This window comes from Sarcophilus harrisii, chromosome 3, assembly GCF_902635505.1.
Source record: "Sarcophilus harrisii chromosome 3, mSarHar1.11, whole genome shotgun sequence".
Lineage (NCBI taxonomy): Eukaryota > Metazoa > Chordata > Mammalia > Dasyuromorphia > Dasyuridae > Sarcophilus > Sarcophilus harrisii.
The window spans coordinates 14,988,586-15,005,932 of NC_045428.1; the positions used below are offsets into that span (position 1 = coordinate 14,988,586).

Consider the following 17,347-nt stretch of genomic DNA (forward strand, 5'->3'; position numbering starts at 1 on the left):
CTAACCAACGTAACAACCAATCATGATTCCAGAAGACTAATGATGGAACAAGTACCCACCTCCTGACAGAAAGCATTGGAGCCAAGGTGTAGAAATAGCATACATTTTTCTACATGATCAACGCATGAAATTTTTTTCTTAACAATACAAATTACAAAGGTGATTAAATCAATATTTGTTTTCCCTAATAGATGGGGAGAAAGAGAAAATAAATGTTTATTAATTAAAAATATTTTTAATAAAAGGATGAGACATAGACAAGTTACCATTAAGGATACCATTAAGGATACCATTAAGATAAAGCAGGATGGCTGTTTCAAACAAAAAAATTCTTTAGATGCAAAAATTAAATAATAGTTTAATTCTAATGTTAATGCCAGAAGCATCTACATCTTCTTGAAAAAATGACACTGTTGCTTTATCAAAGAACTCATTTTCAAAATCTATATTCATGAAAAAGGCAATAGTTTTTACTTATTTGTAAGTTTCAAGTACTAGAAGTGAACCGTGAGACATAATACAGGAATTATTTGCATTTTGTTCTTGCATTTTAATATTCATGCCTCAGCAACAGTAGCCTGCCTATGGAAAATCAGAAGTTAATTTTAGCTAATAAAAAATAGATAGAATTAGGCCGATGATCTAGTAACCTATATTGAACTGTGCTTCAGGGAAAGCCTGCAATTTCCATAATACATGAATCATGCTATATGGCACCAGTGGGAGAGATTTCTTTCTGACCCCATCTGGTTGATGTATCCAACTCGCATCCTACAGAATGAGAATTGATGACCCTTGTAATTCTGTCCCAGCAAACATGACTTCTCACCCTTTGTCTGGTTTTCTTTTCAATATATGTATATTTTAGTGAAGCAATTTCATACAGTCTCTTTCTGCAATATTTTTTTTGAGGAAAGGTTAATAGTATTACTAAAAGGAAGAGCAAAGAGCCAATGAATGAAGGGGGAAAATGGTCTTGAAATAATGGTCTATTAGCCTTGCTTTAATCATTGACAGCCCTGAGGAACTTTATTGCCACTACATCTAGTCCAAGAATACTTTCAATTTATGAACAAAGCACATAGAAATTCAAAATTAGCTTCTAATGGGCAAAGATTGTAGCCTCATTCTGTCTCTGTATCCCCAGTACCATTAACCTATCTCATCTTCATTTATACCCAAATTTCTTTTTTCATTTGTCTGTGTTGTTATTGCTGCTTCTGGTCCCAATTGTCAAATCCAATGCATATTTGGTACTGTCTTCATTCTCACTGGCCTCCCACAAGAATTAGACATGGTTGATCAGTCCAGCCTAGGTTATGAAAATACAAAGACTAAATGAGAAATAGTTCCTGCCCTCCTGGAGCTTCCATTCAACTGTTGGTGAATAAATAAAACTTGACTATCTGCTATCAAAGCGGCTCCAAAGATGGTTCCTTCTTCTCCTCCTCTTCCTACCATATGTACCATATGTACAATATTCACTTTCTTGCTTCAAAGAACTCTGGAAATCCCACCTACCTCCCAACCCAGTTCCTGGGAACAGAGACAGATGACAAAAAGCTTCCCCAGCTTCTATTCTCTGAATAGTTAATGGATCCACAGAGACTCACAATAGGTAAAGAAATTATTCAACTAATTATGAAACTGAATTTCTTCTCCCAGGTAGTATGGGGAGTGCAGAACAATGGAATAACAACTAGAAAGCAGATGTTTTCCCAAAAAAATCACCTCATCTCATTTCTCTTTCCTATAGAGAGACTACTATTTATGATCAACACAGAGCTAATAATTTTTTAAGATTTGAAAATTATGATCTTTAGAATGTATTCCTCAGAAATGATACTAAATATTCCCAGGGCTACATGATATAGTTCAAATGAGCATAGTTTAACTCGGAATCAGAAGACTGGGTATTAGAATAGGTTCAATTAGTCAATATACATCTATTAAGGACCTACTGTGTGCCAGACTGTGCTAAGTCCTGGAATTCAGGTTAGAAATAGATTTGGGTTCTCAACTTTCAGCATCAGGGTGTTATTAATGATTTTGTTTTTATTTAATAATAATATTTTTTCTTAATAACAAGAAGCTGCTATTGGTAATCTTATGCTTGCTCTAGCACTAACAGGTTGCACTAAATTCTAGAGGATGCTGGAGGAAATTATAAGCTCATATGATTCTTAGAGAGTTGGCAACCTTGATCCCCAGGTTTATCTAGCTATTCTGGGACAGGGTTGTTAATTTGGAATCAGTGAGGTTGATATATACACACATATAGACACATACAAAACATACATGTATACATACATTTTTGTATCTGTGGGTTTTCTTGCTCCTTGCCATGTGGATCAATTAACTACTCAGGGAATAGAAGCTGGGGAAGCTTTTTGTCATCTGTTTGTTCCCAGAGACTGGGTTGAGAGGTAGGTGGGATTTCCAGAGTTCTTTGAAGCAAGAAAGTGAATATTATATGTAATGTATATATGGTAGGAAGAGGAGTAGAAGAAGGAACCATCTTTGTAACCCTATGTTATTTTATTTTACATATCCTAACACATTCATCTGTTTTAGAAAAGAGGTCCATAGATGTCATCAAACTTTTAAAGTCATCCATGACACACACACACAAAAAAAAAAAAAGAATTAAGAATCCCTACTCTAGAAGACATGGTCTTTGTTGGTTCCTCCTCATTCAGCACCCACCCTTCCCTTTGCCCTATGCCTGTTTTGAGTCTCTCACTGGCTTCCTTTAAATCCCAACTAGAATTTCAACTTCCCTATGAAACTTTTCCTAATCCCCTTTCATTCTTATGCCTTCCCTGTGTTGATTATTTCCTATTCATCACCTTTTCTCTAGCTTGTTCATGGATAGCATTTGCATGATTCCCCTTCCATTACGTTGTGAGCTCCACAATGGCAAGAACAGTCTTGCTTTTCTTTATATCGCCAACATTTAGCATGGTGCCTGGCACATACTAGACATTTAATAAATGCTTGACTATCAGTTCTTTCTCTGGATATAGAGAGCATCTTCTTCATATATCCTTGTAGTAAATTTGCATATTTATTGACGGACTGATTATTGCCTCATAGCATGGAAGACTTGGAACAGGAGAAAATTCACTACTTAACACTGTAATTTGTATAGGGTGTCTATATCTACCTATCCATCTATTTGTCTGTGTACATTCTATTCCTTTACTAGACCATAAGCTCCTTAAACAGAGAAAACTTAGCTCAGTGTTTTGCGCATAACAGATATTTAATAAATTTTCATTTGTACATATTATATTATTGTAGTCCTGGGTCCTTGGGCAAATAAAACACCTTTGAGTCTCATTCTTCAACTTTCATTTGGGGATAAAGATACAGAATTGTAGAGAGGATCAAGAGAGATGATGAATTTATAACTCTTGGTAACAATAAAGTATGGACATGATAGGCTATAATAAGTTTTTATAATACATATGAATTATTATCACATTTATTATTCTTAGGTAGGCAAAACCTACTGTCCTTAAATAAGACATTTATGTTCTAACTGAGTCTTTATTATTCCATCTGGTAAGTAGGAAGTCCATCACCAGAAGAACACTGAGACCTGTGGGTCATTTTGTTGGGGGCAAAACCTCCGTGGAAGAGAATGGCTTTGATTTTCCATCAATCTTTTTTTTGGTGGCAATTTTCACTCCATTTCAAAGAATTGTGCTTTCTAATCTCAGTCATGGTTCTTGATCTCAAATTGGACCACAAGACCTCAGGGCCCACTACACTCAAATCCTGTAGAAGTATCTCTCCTAGTATAAGCCCTTAGAGAAAGAGAGGGAAGGCAGTGAATTGGACTCTCAAGCCCCAAATATGTATTTGATGCTATGGGGGTGGAAAATTTTTCATGAAAATATAAAGGTTTGGATGGAAATGAGTCTATTTTTTAGTCTTTAGGCATTAGTAAAGAGGTGATAAGGCCAGGATGGAGGAAAATATAACACTGTGTGATTATAATAAGACAGAGAAGAAGAACCAAAGATGCTCTAGGATGTTAGTTAAAAATGAAGAATATGAGGGAATTAGAGAAACTTGGGGAAACTTATGTGATCTGATTCAAGAGTGAAATAGGTAGACCCAGAGAACAGCATACACAACGATGATAATAAGGTAAAATAAAACAACACCAAAAGACTCTGGAGCTCTGACCTACAGTTAGCAAACCTGACTTCATAAGTCTGGTAAGAAACTTTGCCGCCCATATCTTGGTAGGGAAGTAATAGGATATGGATGCAAAAAGTGGCGCACATGTATAGATCTAGCCAATATATTGATTTGTTTTGCTTGAATATTCTTGTTTGTTTTTACAAGTGAGAGCTCTTATGATGAAATCATTGGAAAGTGACAATGAGGGGAAAATAAAATATTTTTTTATTTTAGAAGGAAGTTATTGTTATATACCAATTTTCACACAGGAGAGACAAACATTTAGGAAAATATTCCTTAGTATATCACTGACCCCTGATTAAAGTTCTATGGCCCAAAAATTCTATTAGTATGAGACATAACTAGGATGGATTTTGTCCAGTGCTGAAGCTTTAGAGGATACTGAAAGCAATTATCTTGGGCTAGACTTCCAGTGGTGTGCTAGTAAAAACAGCTGACTCTATGTGAGGTAAGGGTGGGGGAATATATACTATTAGGCACTATTAACATTTTCTCCATCACTTTTTTTTAATCTAGACAATAAACAAAATAACAAATAAAGTCCTAATTTATAATATATGCTTATTTCCAATTGTCTACCATTATTCTGATCCAGTGGTCTCCAAAATAGCCCTGCTTCCTCTCCCTTATGAAAAATGTTATGCTCTCAAGTGGATTTCTTTCCTCACTCCAAAGTATAATCCAACTTCACCTCCACTGCCTATCCCAAATGCAGACATTGTTTGTGCCAATTTAGTTCTTAGTAATAATTCAGGATTTCCCCTTGCATCATAATTAAGTTTGCAATATAATATGAAGTTTTATTTCAACGTTTCTTAGGAGCTAAGATGTATAAAAAACTTGGGTTTCTTTCATGTAAAGTTTTTCAACAATTGGGTCTAACTTTGTTTTCTTATTTGTGATTTTTTTTGAAAACTAGGCTAGAGAGAAAAAGGATTTGAATGCTTCATCAAGAATGAGAGATGTGTTTGTCTTTAAAAAATAAAGCAAAAGGAAAAAGGTACCCTTTGAATAATGGAAACACTAGATCATGATCAAACATCACATTTATACTGTAACTCTGTGATTCTTCCTTCAAGTCTTTGGTCATTTATAGAGCACAGAGCATTAACAGTAGATAAATGATGCCCATTAGAAACAAAGAGCTAAAATAAGTTAGGTTTCTTATATCTAAACACTCAAAAGTTTAGGGAGTAATAAGAGTTCAAATTTGTAAATATTTTCTTTTTTTCCTCTTTTTAATTGTCCCTTTATTCATTTTTCTATTTCTTTCCTTTGAATAAACTTTTACCAAATGCCTGCCACATGTGAGGAAGTTGTAGATGTGGGACATACAAAGAAAAAAATGAAACAGCTCTGACTATTAGAGTTTTTATTTTCTAGAGGAAGGATGAAAGTGATATGGAATAATGGGAGGAGCATAGTTGAGAGGCAGAGGACATGACTGCAAACTCCTGCTCTGCTATTTTCAATCTTTGAGTCTGGCTTCAGTGACACACTTTGAACCTCAATATTCTCCTCTATACAAAGAGTGCTTTAGATTAGATGACCTCTAAGATCCTTTCCAATTTCAAATCTAGATTAGGGCTCTAGATTTGGAAACCTCTACAGACATGCACATAAATGAATAGAGTGGTTTAGCGGAGGGGAAGAGGAAAGGATTAATGACTGAGAAATCAGGAAAGATCTCACATGAGAAATGGTGTTTGAGATAAGTTTTAAAAGAAGCTTGAGAGTCTAAAGAGGGATAGATGGGAAGAAGAAAAGGCATCCCAAGATATGGGATCAGCCTTGGAGGCAGGAGGTGTCAGGACATATATGTGGAACAGCACGTGGACCCATTAAACTGAAATGTGCGATATGTGTGTGTGTTGGGAGTCATGTGAAATCAATCTGAAAAGACTGGCAGACATTTTGTAGCCCTCCTTTGAATGGTCTGTGGGATATAGTTAAAGCAGTAAACAACATTATTCCCATGAGTCCTGACAGGATTTCAAAGAACTGTTCCAAGATATTCTGTCATTTTTTTTCTTACAAGATGATCTTGTCTTTTCTTTCTTTCTTTCTTTCTTTGCTAAGAATAAACAAATCCTTTACTTAAAACTGGAAAAGAATCTATTTCCTCCTCAATGTATCCTTCACCTCTCTCCCATCTTATAGCATGCTTATAATGTGTTGTCTCACACAAACACAGAGATACATACACATGAAAACTCATATTTATTTATAAACATCATTATACCAAATGCCTTCTAAGTAGCACATTCCTGATCTATAAAGAAAAGATGGCTATTTTAAATCCTTCCAAAGTATCAAGATTTGACACAAATTTTTCAGGACTTAAGGAAAATAATAGAGAGGTGACTTTGACTATCAAGTCTCTAAGTGATATTCCTGCAAAAAAGTTGATTCTCCCCTTTCCTCTCCTCCTCCTCCTCTTCTCCTAACCTTTCCCTACCTCTCTCCTTTCCTCTTCTCTTTCTCCCCCTTTTCCTTCTTCTTATCCTCCACCTTTCCATCCTCTACCTCTTCTTTCTCCTCCTCCATCTCATCTTCATTTTCATTCTCAGTGATTTTTACAGGATTTCATCAGAGGACAAGACTCAAAAGTAATTATTGGAAGGATTTCAGCCTTTTCACTTTGGGGGCCCTTCTTACAAGAAGGTAACTTCTCTAAATTGATAAACCCAATGATAGGAGAGGAAGACCCCCAGTGGGTGTTAAGTGGACCCATTAGACTTCTGGGCTCATTTCCCCCAATGTTGAGATTCTAGGCTTCTTGCAGGAGTTTTTCACAAGAACAGAAAGGCAGGCATACTGACGAAGTATAGTGCTTCTAAGCTCATAGGTGACTTTCTCATAAGAATTAGAGTAATTTTGAACACAGACAGGTCACTTGGCTTCCTCTTGTCAGCAAGATGCCAAAGAATTTTTCTCATGAAGATTAAATAAAACTGTCCCAAAGAACAAACATGGGACCTGTCATCATTTCAGAAGATGAAAATGGCTCAAGTTGTTTGAGGAACTGTAGTTGATAATGAGTATCCTAGGAAGGAAGTGGTTTTTTCACCTCTCTCAGGGGTCCTCAGACTAGGGCCTGCGGGCCAGATGCAGCAGCTGAGGACGTTTATCCCCCTCCCCCAGGGCTATGAAGTTTCTTTATTTAAAGGCCCACAAAACAAAGTTTTTGTTTTTACTATAATCCGGCCCTCCAACAGTCTGAGGGACAGTGAACTGGTCCCCTATTTGAAAAGTTTGAGGACCCCTGAAGAGTATTATGTCAAACTTACTGTGAGTTGATTGTGCCTCAGACATTTAGTAACTATATGACCCATGGCAATTCCTTCAACATCTCTGAATCTCACCTTCCTCATTTGTAAAATGGGATAATAACAGGATAATATATAATATAATAATGGGAATAATAAGATATAATTTTTTTAATTCTAGTAGCTATTGTCATCATTCTTATTATTGATGTGAAATATTATTTTTAACATGAAATGTGAAATATTGATATGCAATAAACTGCTGACTTGGAGTCAGGAAGACCTGAGTTCAAATCCAGCTTCAGATATTCCCTAGCTGTGTGACCCGAGGCCTTTTTCTTTTAATCCCTGTTTTCTTCAGTTTGCTAAACTATAAACTGGGGATCATAACATCAATCTCTCAAGGCTGTTGTGAAGATCAAATGAGATATTTGTATAACACTTAGCACTGGCCTGGAAAGTAGTAAAAATTATATAAATGATAGTAACAGCAGCTAAAGCAATAGTAGTAACAGAAGTAACAGCAGCAGTAGCAGTAATAATAATAGCAACAATAGTAGTAGTTGCAGCAGCAACAATAGTAGCAGCAGAAGCAACAATAGTAGCAGTAGCAGCAACACCAACAGTAATAGTTTAGTAGCAGCAACAATAGCAGTAGCAGTGATAACAGTAGCAGTAATAGCAGTAGCAACAGCAACAGTAGCAGTAATAGCAGCAGCTATTAGGAATAGCAGCAGTAGGAGTAATAGCAACAGTAATAGCAATAGCAACAGCAGCAGCAGTAGTAGCTAATGGTACTAGTAGTAGTAGTGGAAGTAGTAGTAATGGTGGTAATAATAGTAGTAGTAGTTGCTGCTTCTATTCTCCTAAGGAAAGTTCATGAAGTTTAAGCCACGTATGCTATTTACCATGGAGATAATATTGACATCTCTACTTAAAAGACTGTGCCCCTGTTTCTCCAAAAGAGAGCTCAGTTAAGTTACAAATTACCACCAGCAACAGCAGTATCATAGCTAACATTTCTTTATAGTACTTTAAAGTGTATAAAGCATTATGTGCATATTTTCTCATCTGATCCCCCAACAACCCTGAAAAGAAAGTGTTATTATATAAATTTTATAGGCAAGGAAACTGAGACAAATGGAGGTTAAGTGACTTGACCAAGATAACATTGCAGGTAAATGGATGAGATTGATTGGATCTTCCTGACTCCAAGTCCTGTGCTCTATCCCCTGCTCCACATGGGCACCCTACCGCTTACATCCTTTCTTTGCCTTACTCACAAAAGGCCAGGACAGAGAAGTTGATACATCTTCTGTAGAAACACAACCACTCAGAGTTGGAAGAGATCTCAATGATTATCCCCTCCAAAGCAGCATAGCCCAAAAAGAATCCTTCCTATAGACAATATCCCTATAAAGCAGGCATTTTTCTTGAAGACCTCCATTGGAAAGCACCCACTTCTTTCCAGACAATTCATTCTACTTTGGGATTATTCAAATTATTAACAACTTTTTTTTTCTTGGCATCTAGTCTAAATCTATGTCTCTGCAACCTCAAACACAATCCCTAGTTCTGCTCTTGGGGCCAAGCTGAACAACCCCTCCTTGGAATCCCTTAGAAGCTTTTCAGTGTTTGAAAACAGCTCTTGTCTCCCTTTTCTTATCCAGGTTAACATAAAACTCCCTCTTGATAGTATAGGAAAGAACATTTCTACAGAAAATTATACCTTTTTGGTGTCATTGGGCACCTGAAGAAGACGAGTTCTTGAGGCAGAAAATTTTGTTTTAATTCCTGTCTCCCATACTCACTACCCACAAGGCATTGGACACTTTCTTGAGATTCAAGCTTCATCATATGTAAAATAAGAAGCCTGACTAATTGAGGTTCTGTTGAACCTTAGACCTCTGATCCTGATCTTCCAACTTCTATTACTATAAATCCTTATTCTGAAAATATATTTCAAGACATCAAGGGGTTCAAGATCTCCTTGATGAAGGCAGTCTACTCAAAGGGCAGATCACAAGTCTTCTAAGCATTCTCAGCCTGTTCCATTCTTGTCTGTGTCTTTCTCTAAGAGATCTCCCCAACAAGCTGGACATCTTCCTATAGTTTTTTTTACACATTTCACAAGTACTGAGGCAATCATCTGTTATCTGTCACTCTCACTATATGATTAGATCACTTTTGTTTTTAGAACATACATCTCTTGAGTGATACTTTTTTATACCAATCTTTGCACACAAGTCATTGCTGTAATAGGTTGTGACTTATGTCTACCATGTATCTCTTTCTTGTCTTTTGGTTCACCCACAGTTTTGATTCTTGAGAGACTTGTATTCTGTGATTAACAACTATGTGACATCACCAAGAAAATATTGGTTTTAAAAATCGGGTTTTGTTTCAGGAAAAAACATGAAGCTTCTAAAAGCACTGATTAATATTTCAAATGCAAGTCAACGTGATGTTTTCCTATTCTTTTAAACTAGAATTAGTTCACCATCCATTTGTAAAATTCCTTTGAGATATAAACAGTGAATGACCAGCTCAGTTCTAAACAGTGGGCATTTTTCATCCATTTGGTTTTTCCTGAGTGGATTGTTGATCTGATTTCTATGGAGCGGCTTGAAAGTTAAACATTTTAGGCCTTCAATTAAGCCTGATGTAGCACAAACTTGAGACTTATGACCATTCCAGTTTTCCTCCTCTAGTTTTTTTCTAGCTTATCAATAACCATCCTGTTACCCAAAACCGAATCTAATCCTTCCTCCTTGATCTAATTTGGGCAGAGTATATCAAGACTATCACAACCTTCTTCCTATATATTGTGTCTCTCAATGTCAAGTAAGATCAGATTGGGTCTTTTGGTTACCATGCCCAACAGTTGGCTCATTTTGAGATTGTGCTTCATTAACACCCTTTTCTAGACAAACTGGAATTGCCTCCACCCATCTTCAAATTTTGAAGTTGAACACAAGCACTCAGGAGAGTGTTTTCAAAAGGATCTACAATAATTCATTTTCTCAAGTTAAAATTTTCATTCTTACATGTAAAATGGGAGTATTTTCATGCCTTCACTCTTCCTCAAAGGAACAAAGGGAAAACCAATTATATCTTTGTCTCACTAGTCCATGGCTCTTCTTTGAATGTTATGCATTGTTATTTAAAGCTATTGTCAAGAACACAGTGTCAGAACATATGTGAAGCTGTCGCCAGGTTATTGCACAGAAAGGTGATTAAGGTGACTGATAAAAAGGCTTAGTTGTGATTTCATTTCTTTAACTCTGGCCAGATGCTCATTAGCAACATCCTGGAGGCCAAAAAAGAATTCCCAGTCCCAGCAGCTTGATTCCAAAAATAAGGGACAGGCTTTTAATGGGAATACTGGCAGATGCAAAAAAGATTGGAGAATAATTTTCTGCATTATGTTAAAATGATTGGAGGATGGTTGGGGAGTGAGGAGGAATGAGACTAAAAGTCAAGAATAGTGTTGATTCTTTGGCACCAGACTTTGCTTTATTGAGGAAATAGGGAGGTGGTGGCTGGTGGGTACAACTTCACTTAATATATTTTTGATGTATAAGTATAGAAAACCATATCTCAGGTCCCTAGAAGGCATCCCAAAGCCCCCTTTCTTCTGTAACCATTCCCTCAAGAGGAAGACATGACCATTTCATTACTTTTGATCACTAGAGAAATCGAAAGAGAATCTGTAGTTTCTATATATGCCCTGTTGCAACAGAATGACCTGAGACCTTTCTCAGAGCCACTCTGGAATAGATGTTCCCATAACTTTTCCCCAGGCTTCAGGTTTTTTCATCAATCTAAAAAGATGGCTTAATTGAGTGATTCCTACTATTCCTTTCAGCTTCTAAAACTTATATAAAAACAAAAGATTGAGAGTTCCTCTGGAAGTCAGAGGAGAAAATGGTCTCATTTTGAAAATTTTTCTAGAGCTGGATTTACGAAAGTTGTTTTCCATGAAGCCAGTATTTCCATGTTCATAAAAAGGCATGAAGACTGGCAGAGGATAGTGGGTAGGGAGAACAATATGGTAGGAAAGAATGTACTAACAGAATGAATTGTGCCATAAAATTGAGACTCTGGGAGACCCCAAATCTAAATGCATACTTGGCTCACAATTTTCACAGAATCAATGAACTTCAGTTAAAAGGGACCTCAAAGTTTACTTAGTCCAACCTAAGAATTCCCTTGTCAACACCCTGGAGAAATGATTATCCGTTGTCTGCTTTAAAGATTTTCATCATGAGGGAGCCCACTCTTTCTGGAGACAAAAGTATTCCACTGATTGTTAGATCAAGCTTCCCTTGACCTCTTTGTTACTTCTTATCATTTTTACCAGACCTGCTTTCTTTGGCCAAACAAAATATGTCTCATCCCTGTTCCATATGAAGGCCTTTTAAGTACTTAGGATAACAATCTTGTCTCCCCTAAGTCTTCTCTTCTCCAGCCTCAAACTCCCAGTTCTTTCAACAACTCTTCATGGGCATGAGCTCAAAGCTTTGACAAATCTAGTTATTCTCCTTTGAGTATCATTGGGTATCAATGATCTTCCTAAAATGTGTTGCCTAGAACTGAACATAAAACAGAAAACTGGATATGGATATGTGGAATGCCCAGGACAAAGTATGGCAGGACCATGACTTCCTCATTCCTGGAATTCTCTTAATTGTGCCCAAGATGACCTCGTTGGATGACATGTCACCATGTTAGCCTGCTGTTCATTAAAATCCTAGACTTCTCTATGATCACAGAGCAAGAAAGTATTTGAACTCCAGTCCCAGTGTTCCAACTACTGCACCACCTATCTAGTATTCTAAATGCTGTTCTCCCTATATAGTTTAAAACTCCATTTTCTTTTCTGTGACTTTGCACAAGTGACCCCCATGATCTCATCTCCTTTTAAAATTCTTAGCTTTCTTTAAGTTTAGTTCAAGTACTTTCTCCTCCAGTTCTTCTCTTGGTTCCCTAGATGCTTTAGCTTTGGATTAGAAATGAATTTGTATAAATTATAAAAGGAAAAAAGGAAGGAAGGAAGGAAGGAAGGAAGGAAGGAAGGAAGGAAGGAAGGAAGGAAGGAAGGAAGGGAAAGAGGAAGTTAATAAAGAAGGAAAGGAGGGAGAAAGGAAGAAGTAATCAAGGGATAGGAGAAAGGAAAATTATCAAAAGAGGATCAAATAAGTTAATGAATATAAAGCATTTTGTAAACTGTGCTATATATATACATATCAGCCATTGTTATTATTCTCTTTATGACTGAAATCAGTTTTAAGCAGTTATTGAGCTTGTCTGTCAAGACAAGATACCTGTGGCACCATAAGAATCAAGCACTATTCATAGACTTCCCTATAATTGTTCAGATATCCTTTTAACTGAACAATTATGAGCAAATCTATGTTTCCTATGGAGACTGTAGTGACAAACTCTGCAAACCTGACAGTTTGCTTTATGAAATAAATATTACATCGAAACATCCCAAGTATTCTTTGTTCAGGGGCTGAATGGTCTCTGAATGGTAAACACCCAATTATGGCCAGCTCCTTGAGTGAGTAGACAAGGCTTACTGTAAATCCCTCACCTGGTAACCAGGTAACAAAGAATAAAAGATAATTGCCCCAGGCTCCCTATTTTCTTCCCTTCTTTTCCCATCTCAGTTCCCCTGCATCATGTTTGAAGACTCACTAATATGAAGACAAAAAAACAATGATACATGTGCTCACTGGGTGATCAAGAAAGCCCAGTCTGTCATTTGGACCTTTTGGAAGCACAGTAACCTTTCCTATTGCAAGCATACTGTGCTAAAAAAAAAATTAATGATAATAATAATGCCTTTAGAAATAACAAGTATCAGACAAAAACTGAATCCTCTAAAACAACACTGCCATAATTTGATTTTTTGGCAGTGAAATAAATGTAAGCAACCTTGGGGATCATAGAAGTTTCTTCTCACTAGAAATTAAATAAGAATTTTTAAAATGATCACAAAGGAGCTTAGCAAAAACTGTTACCTAATATTTGGCCAGCTGCTGTTTATCCCTTCCTGTAACTTGAAACTTTCTAATTATAAAGATGAACCTTTTTTTTTTTCATTTTAGTTGGTTAATCCATGTGCCCTTTCAAACCCAAGTTAAATCTACTCTTCCATCCCCCTCAACTAGGCAACTAGAGGAAAAGATCCCCCCACACATACACTTCTAAGGAGGAAGGAAGAGAAATGTTTGGCCAAGACTTGGCCATTACCAACTAACTTCTGGAAGTAATCCTGGGGACTTGAAGATGTGAAATGCTTGTTACTGAGAGTCTTTGAGGGACTTCCGGCCAGGGAGAACTCAGCATGGTGCCATGAAAAGAGTGATAAATTTGTCATTTAAGAATCTAAAGTCAAATCTCAACTCCTACACTTACTGCCTGTGTGATCTTGGACAAATCCCTTCCCTCTTCAGATTTGAGTTCTCTCATCTGTAAAACGAAGAGTTTGGATTAATGTGTTATCGAAGTCTTTAGCTTGAACTTCCAGCTCAGTAAGACTAAGCATCCTTGACTAAAATGGGGCATTTGGCCAAGTGTTTAAAATACATTTTATGATTTTAAAGGCATTGTTCAGAAACCATCTTGGTATTTGTGTCGATTGCTTTAAGGCAACAGAAATAAAGAGATTAGGCAGACAGACATTGTTAGACACATGGTAATTCCTCCCGTGGGGTTTTTCCTTTTTATTCAGCATTTTTGGTCCCTAAAACCCCTGAAGAACAGAATGGTACATAACCACATGCTCTTAATCCTAGGATTTGGATTAGAATTGGAAATCCCAAAATATAATTAATTTGGAAGCATTCTGAAATGCAAAATTACAAACCTCTCTACAAGATCTCTTTATCAAGCATTTGCAAGCAGTGTCCATCTGCTGAGCAGCAGAACCTGTGTCATCCTCAGGGGTCTCATTCTGAGCATCTTTTCCTAAGTGATTTATAGAGAGTGGAATTTAGAATGTTTGAACATCAGCAGTAAGGCCAGGTACCCTGAGAGCCTCTGCAGGTTCCTTAAGTTCTAGGGATGGAACCATGGACTCCTGGACTAGTAAGAGAGATTTTGAGTGGCTCCAGGTCTTGTCTTTTTAATTGGGATTTTTAGCAATTTAGTCTGAGCTCTCACAGGGCTGTGAGTTAAATCACCAAAAAAAGACATCATTCTATGCTCTCACCTTTTCTTTTGGCCTTTCTAATGATCTTCTAGTGCTCTTCTATAAGCTCAGGACTTCAAGCAGTCTTTTTTTCTACCTTGGATAGCTTCTATGGGGCTTCCCAGTGTGATGGAATGAATGGGTAGAAAGCTGGATTGGAGACTCTGATACTTATTAATTTTGTGTCCCTGGGCAGATCAATTAAGCTCTCGGTGGCAGCTGGGCTGCCTCAGTAGGAGTTTTCTCCTCTGGGATTTCCCTAAAACAATGAAATCACAGATCCAGTCTTTCCCTATTCACTCTGAGGTACTTTCTGCAGCACCCTAATCCTTAAACTCATTTCTGAGAGCAGAGCATTTCAGAAAAACTCTTACATGCTTTGCTAGTGACTGAATTTTAACCTCCCAAACTCTAGCCTGGCCACTGTTCCGTCTTTCAGGATGGATATTCCAATTTAGTAGGAGCACCACCTATTGGAGAGAGCCCACTCTGACTTCTTCCTCTAAGGGAAGCATTCAAAGAAGGGGAAAAGGAGAAAACAAGAAGCGGTTACAGATAGATTGGACATCAGGGGATAAAATGAGTCCATTAACCTCATCCTCTCTTTCAGAATTATTAGCTGCTTCAGTAATTCAGCAGGACAGGAGGGAGCACTGCAGCCAAGTTAGTCTGTAGCCATCTCCTCATCTCCTCTCACCACAGACCCATCAGCCAGTTACAATATCGGCAATAAATTATTTGAAAAAAGTAATCTTTTCCCATTACACTCAGCTCAGGATTAAGGAAATCATCATAAATAACATGCAATTTTATGTTCTTTTTCCAGGAACATGGGTCACTTTTGGAGGTCAAATTTCAGATGAGGTAAGTCACTTTTGCTTTCCATAAAAAAAAAAAAAGGTTAATCTGAAAATAATGTTGATCACAGAGCTCTGGAAGACATCTAGTTCCAGAATGCTAGACTATTGAACAGTGGGATATTTCTGTAAGACAAAATTGCTAAATATGATTCATATGTAATGTGGCTTACATGATATGAATGCTTTCTCTTGCTTTGTTTTGTAAATTGTCGTGAATTTATGAAGCTTCTGTGGTTTTGTCACCATGGCAGTAATCCTATGTGGGAAATCCCTCCCTCACCGCAGATCACAACTCTATGATAAGCCCTCAGAGTTACTTGAGACATGTAGAGATTAAGGTAACAGGGTTACACAATTAGCATTAGAGGTAGAATGGGAAAGCAAATCTTCAAGACTTCAAGCACTGAGCTGTCAGCATTAAATTTTTTTTTTCAAAAATGGGCAATCAATAATATTTTTACACTGGGGAAAATAAAAATGGAACAAGTTACTCTAGGCTGAGCATAGGTCTGGGAATGTGATAGTAAAAGTTTAACAACTAACTGGGGAAGGGGAAGTGTACACACAAAGTTTAATCTGCGTTGTTAACATTTTACCCATCACTTAATTAATCCCAGACATCAATAAAACAATAGATCAAACCATGATTTATAACATTTGACAATTTCTGAGGCGTAAATGCAAGAAAAATTTAACAACCAGCTCCTTTGGGCCAATTAAGTCTGGCTCTAGCATACCCCTGGATGTATCTGACCTTAAGTAAACATGAGCTATGAAAGTCTGGATTTAAAATTTAAAAATAAATTAATGAGAAAGAAAGTATTGGTTTTTCTTTTTACTTCAGAATAGAATTCTCTCCTTTACTGATGGAATTTGCCATAGTTGTCCTTAAAAAGTCAACTCCTCTTCCCAAGAACTCAAAAGAGCTCAGACCAGCACTGAACTCCAGTGCCCAATGGTCAGTGGAGCATTGGTTACGGTGTCAGAAGTGCTGTCCTTCAGGGAAGCTGCTGGCACACACCTCCCCCCAGCATCTGTATCTTTTTTCTCTGTGTCTGGATGGAAAGCCAGTCTCCATGGCCTTCAGAAACAAGAGAGGGAATGAGGAGGCTGGGCTTGGTGTCCTCCATGGTTATTTCCAGCTCCAAATCCATAGTTCTTCAACCTAAAGGACCCCAATAGACTCCACTAAAGAAGATACAGTCCATTAGCTTTGCAGTTAGGTAACTTGGATTTGATGCCCAGTTCTGTCCCTCTCTCCTTGTGTAGAATTGGCCAAGTCAGTGGATCTCTCATTTTTCTCATCAATAAAAGAAAAAGATTGAACTAGGTGATCTCCAAACACCCTTCCAATATGAAACCGGAGATCGTTTTCTCTAAGGGAGCACAGATGTGTAAATGAAAGCAAAGGAGTCAATTTTCTCAGCACTGACATGATTGATGGGAAATCTTCACTGTGAGTGAAGCGCTGATCTCAGGCAGCATGTAAGTCCCTTTGTCCAGGGCCAGTCAGAAGTGGAATGGAGTTTATAAGGTGAACACTGACAGCTTAGTTTTGGTTCATTCAGGTTTAGGATAGAAAAGCCAATGACAGTCTAATTCCAAACAAGTCGGGGGGAAAAGATCCAAAGTTAATGCTTTCTCATATTTAGCAAATATGTTTGGAACAGTGTGATTCTTAGGGAAGAGACAATGAAAATATGTTCCTTTTGGAGTACAGGATCATACTGTAACCTCATTTTCTTTCCAATTGCCCGGTGCGTTTCCCTCTTGAAGCTGTTCCTCAGAAAATAAAGGAATAT

General features: G+C 37.3%; 1 protein-coding gene across 1 annotated transcript in view; it reads left to right on the forward strand.

Moving 5' to 3' along the window:
- The window catches only part of KCNAB1 (potassium voltage-gated channel subfamily A member regulatory beta subunit 1), a 315,195-nt gene that overhangs the window by 209,150 nt on the left and 88,698 nt on the right, over positions 1-17,347 (forward strand). The window contains exon 3 of the mRNA XM_003766209.2: positions 15,512-15,549. Within this exon, the coding sequence (XP_003766257.1) occupies positions 15,512-15,549 (38 nt within the window). The remainder of the gene's footprint in view (positions 1-15,511; positions 15,550-17,347) is intronic.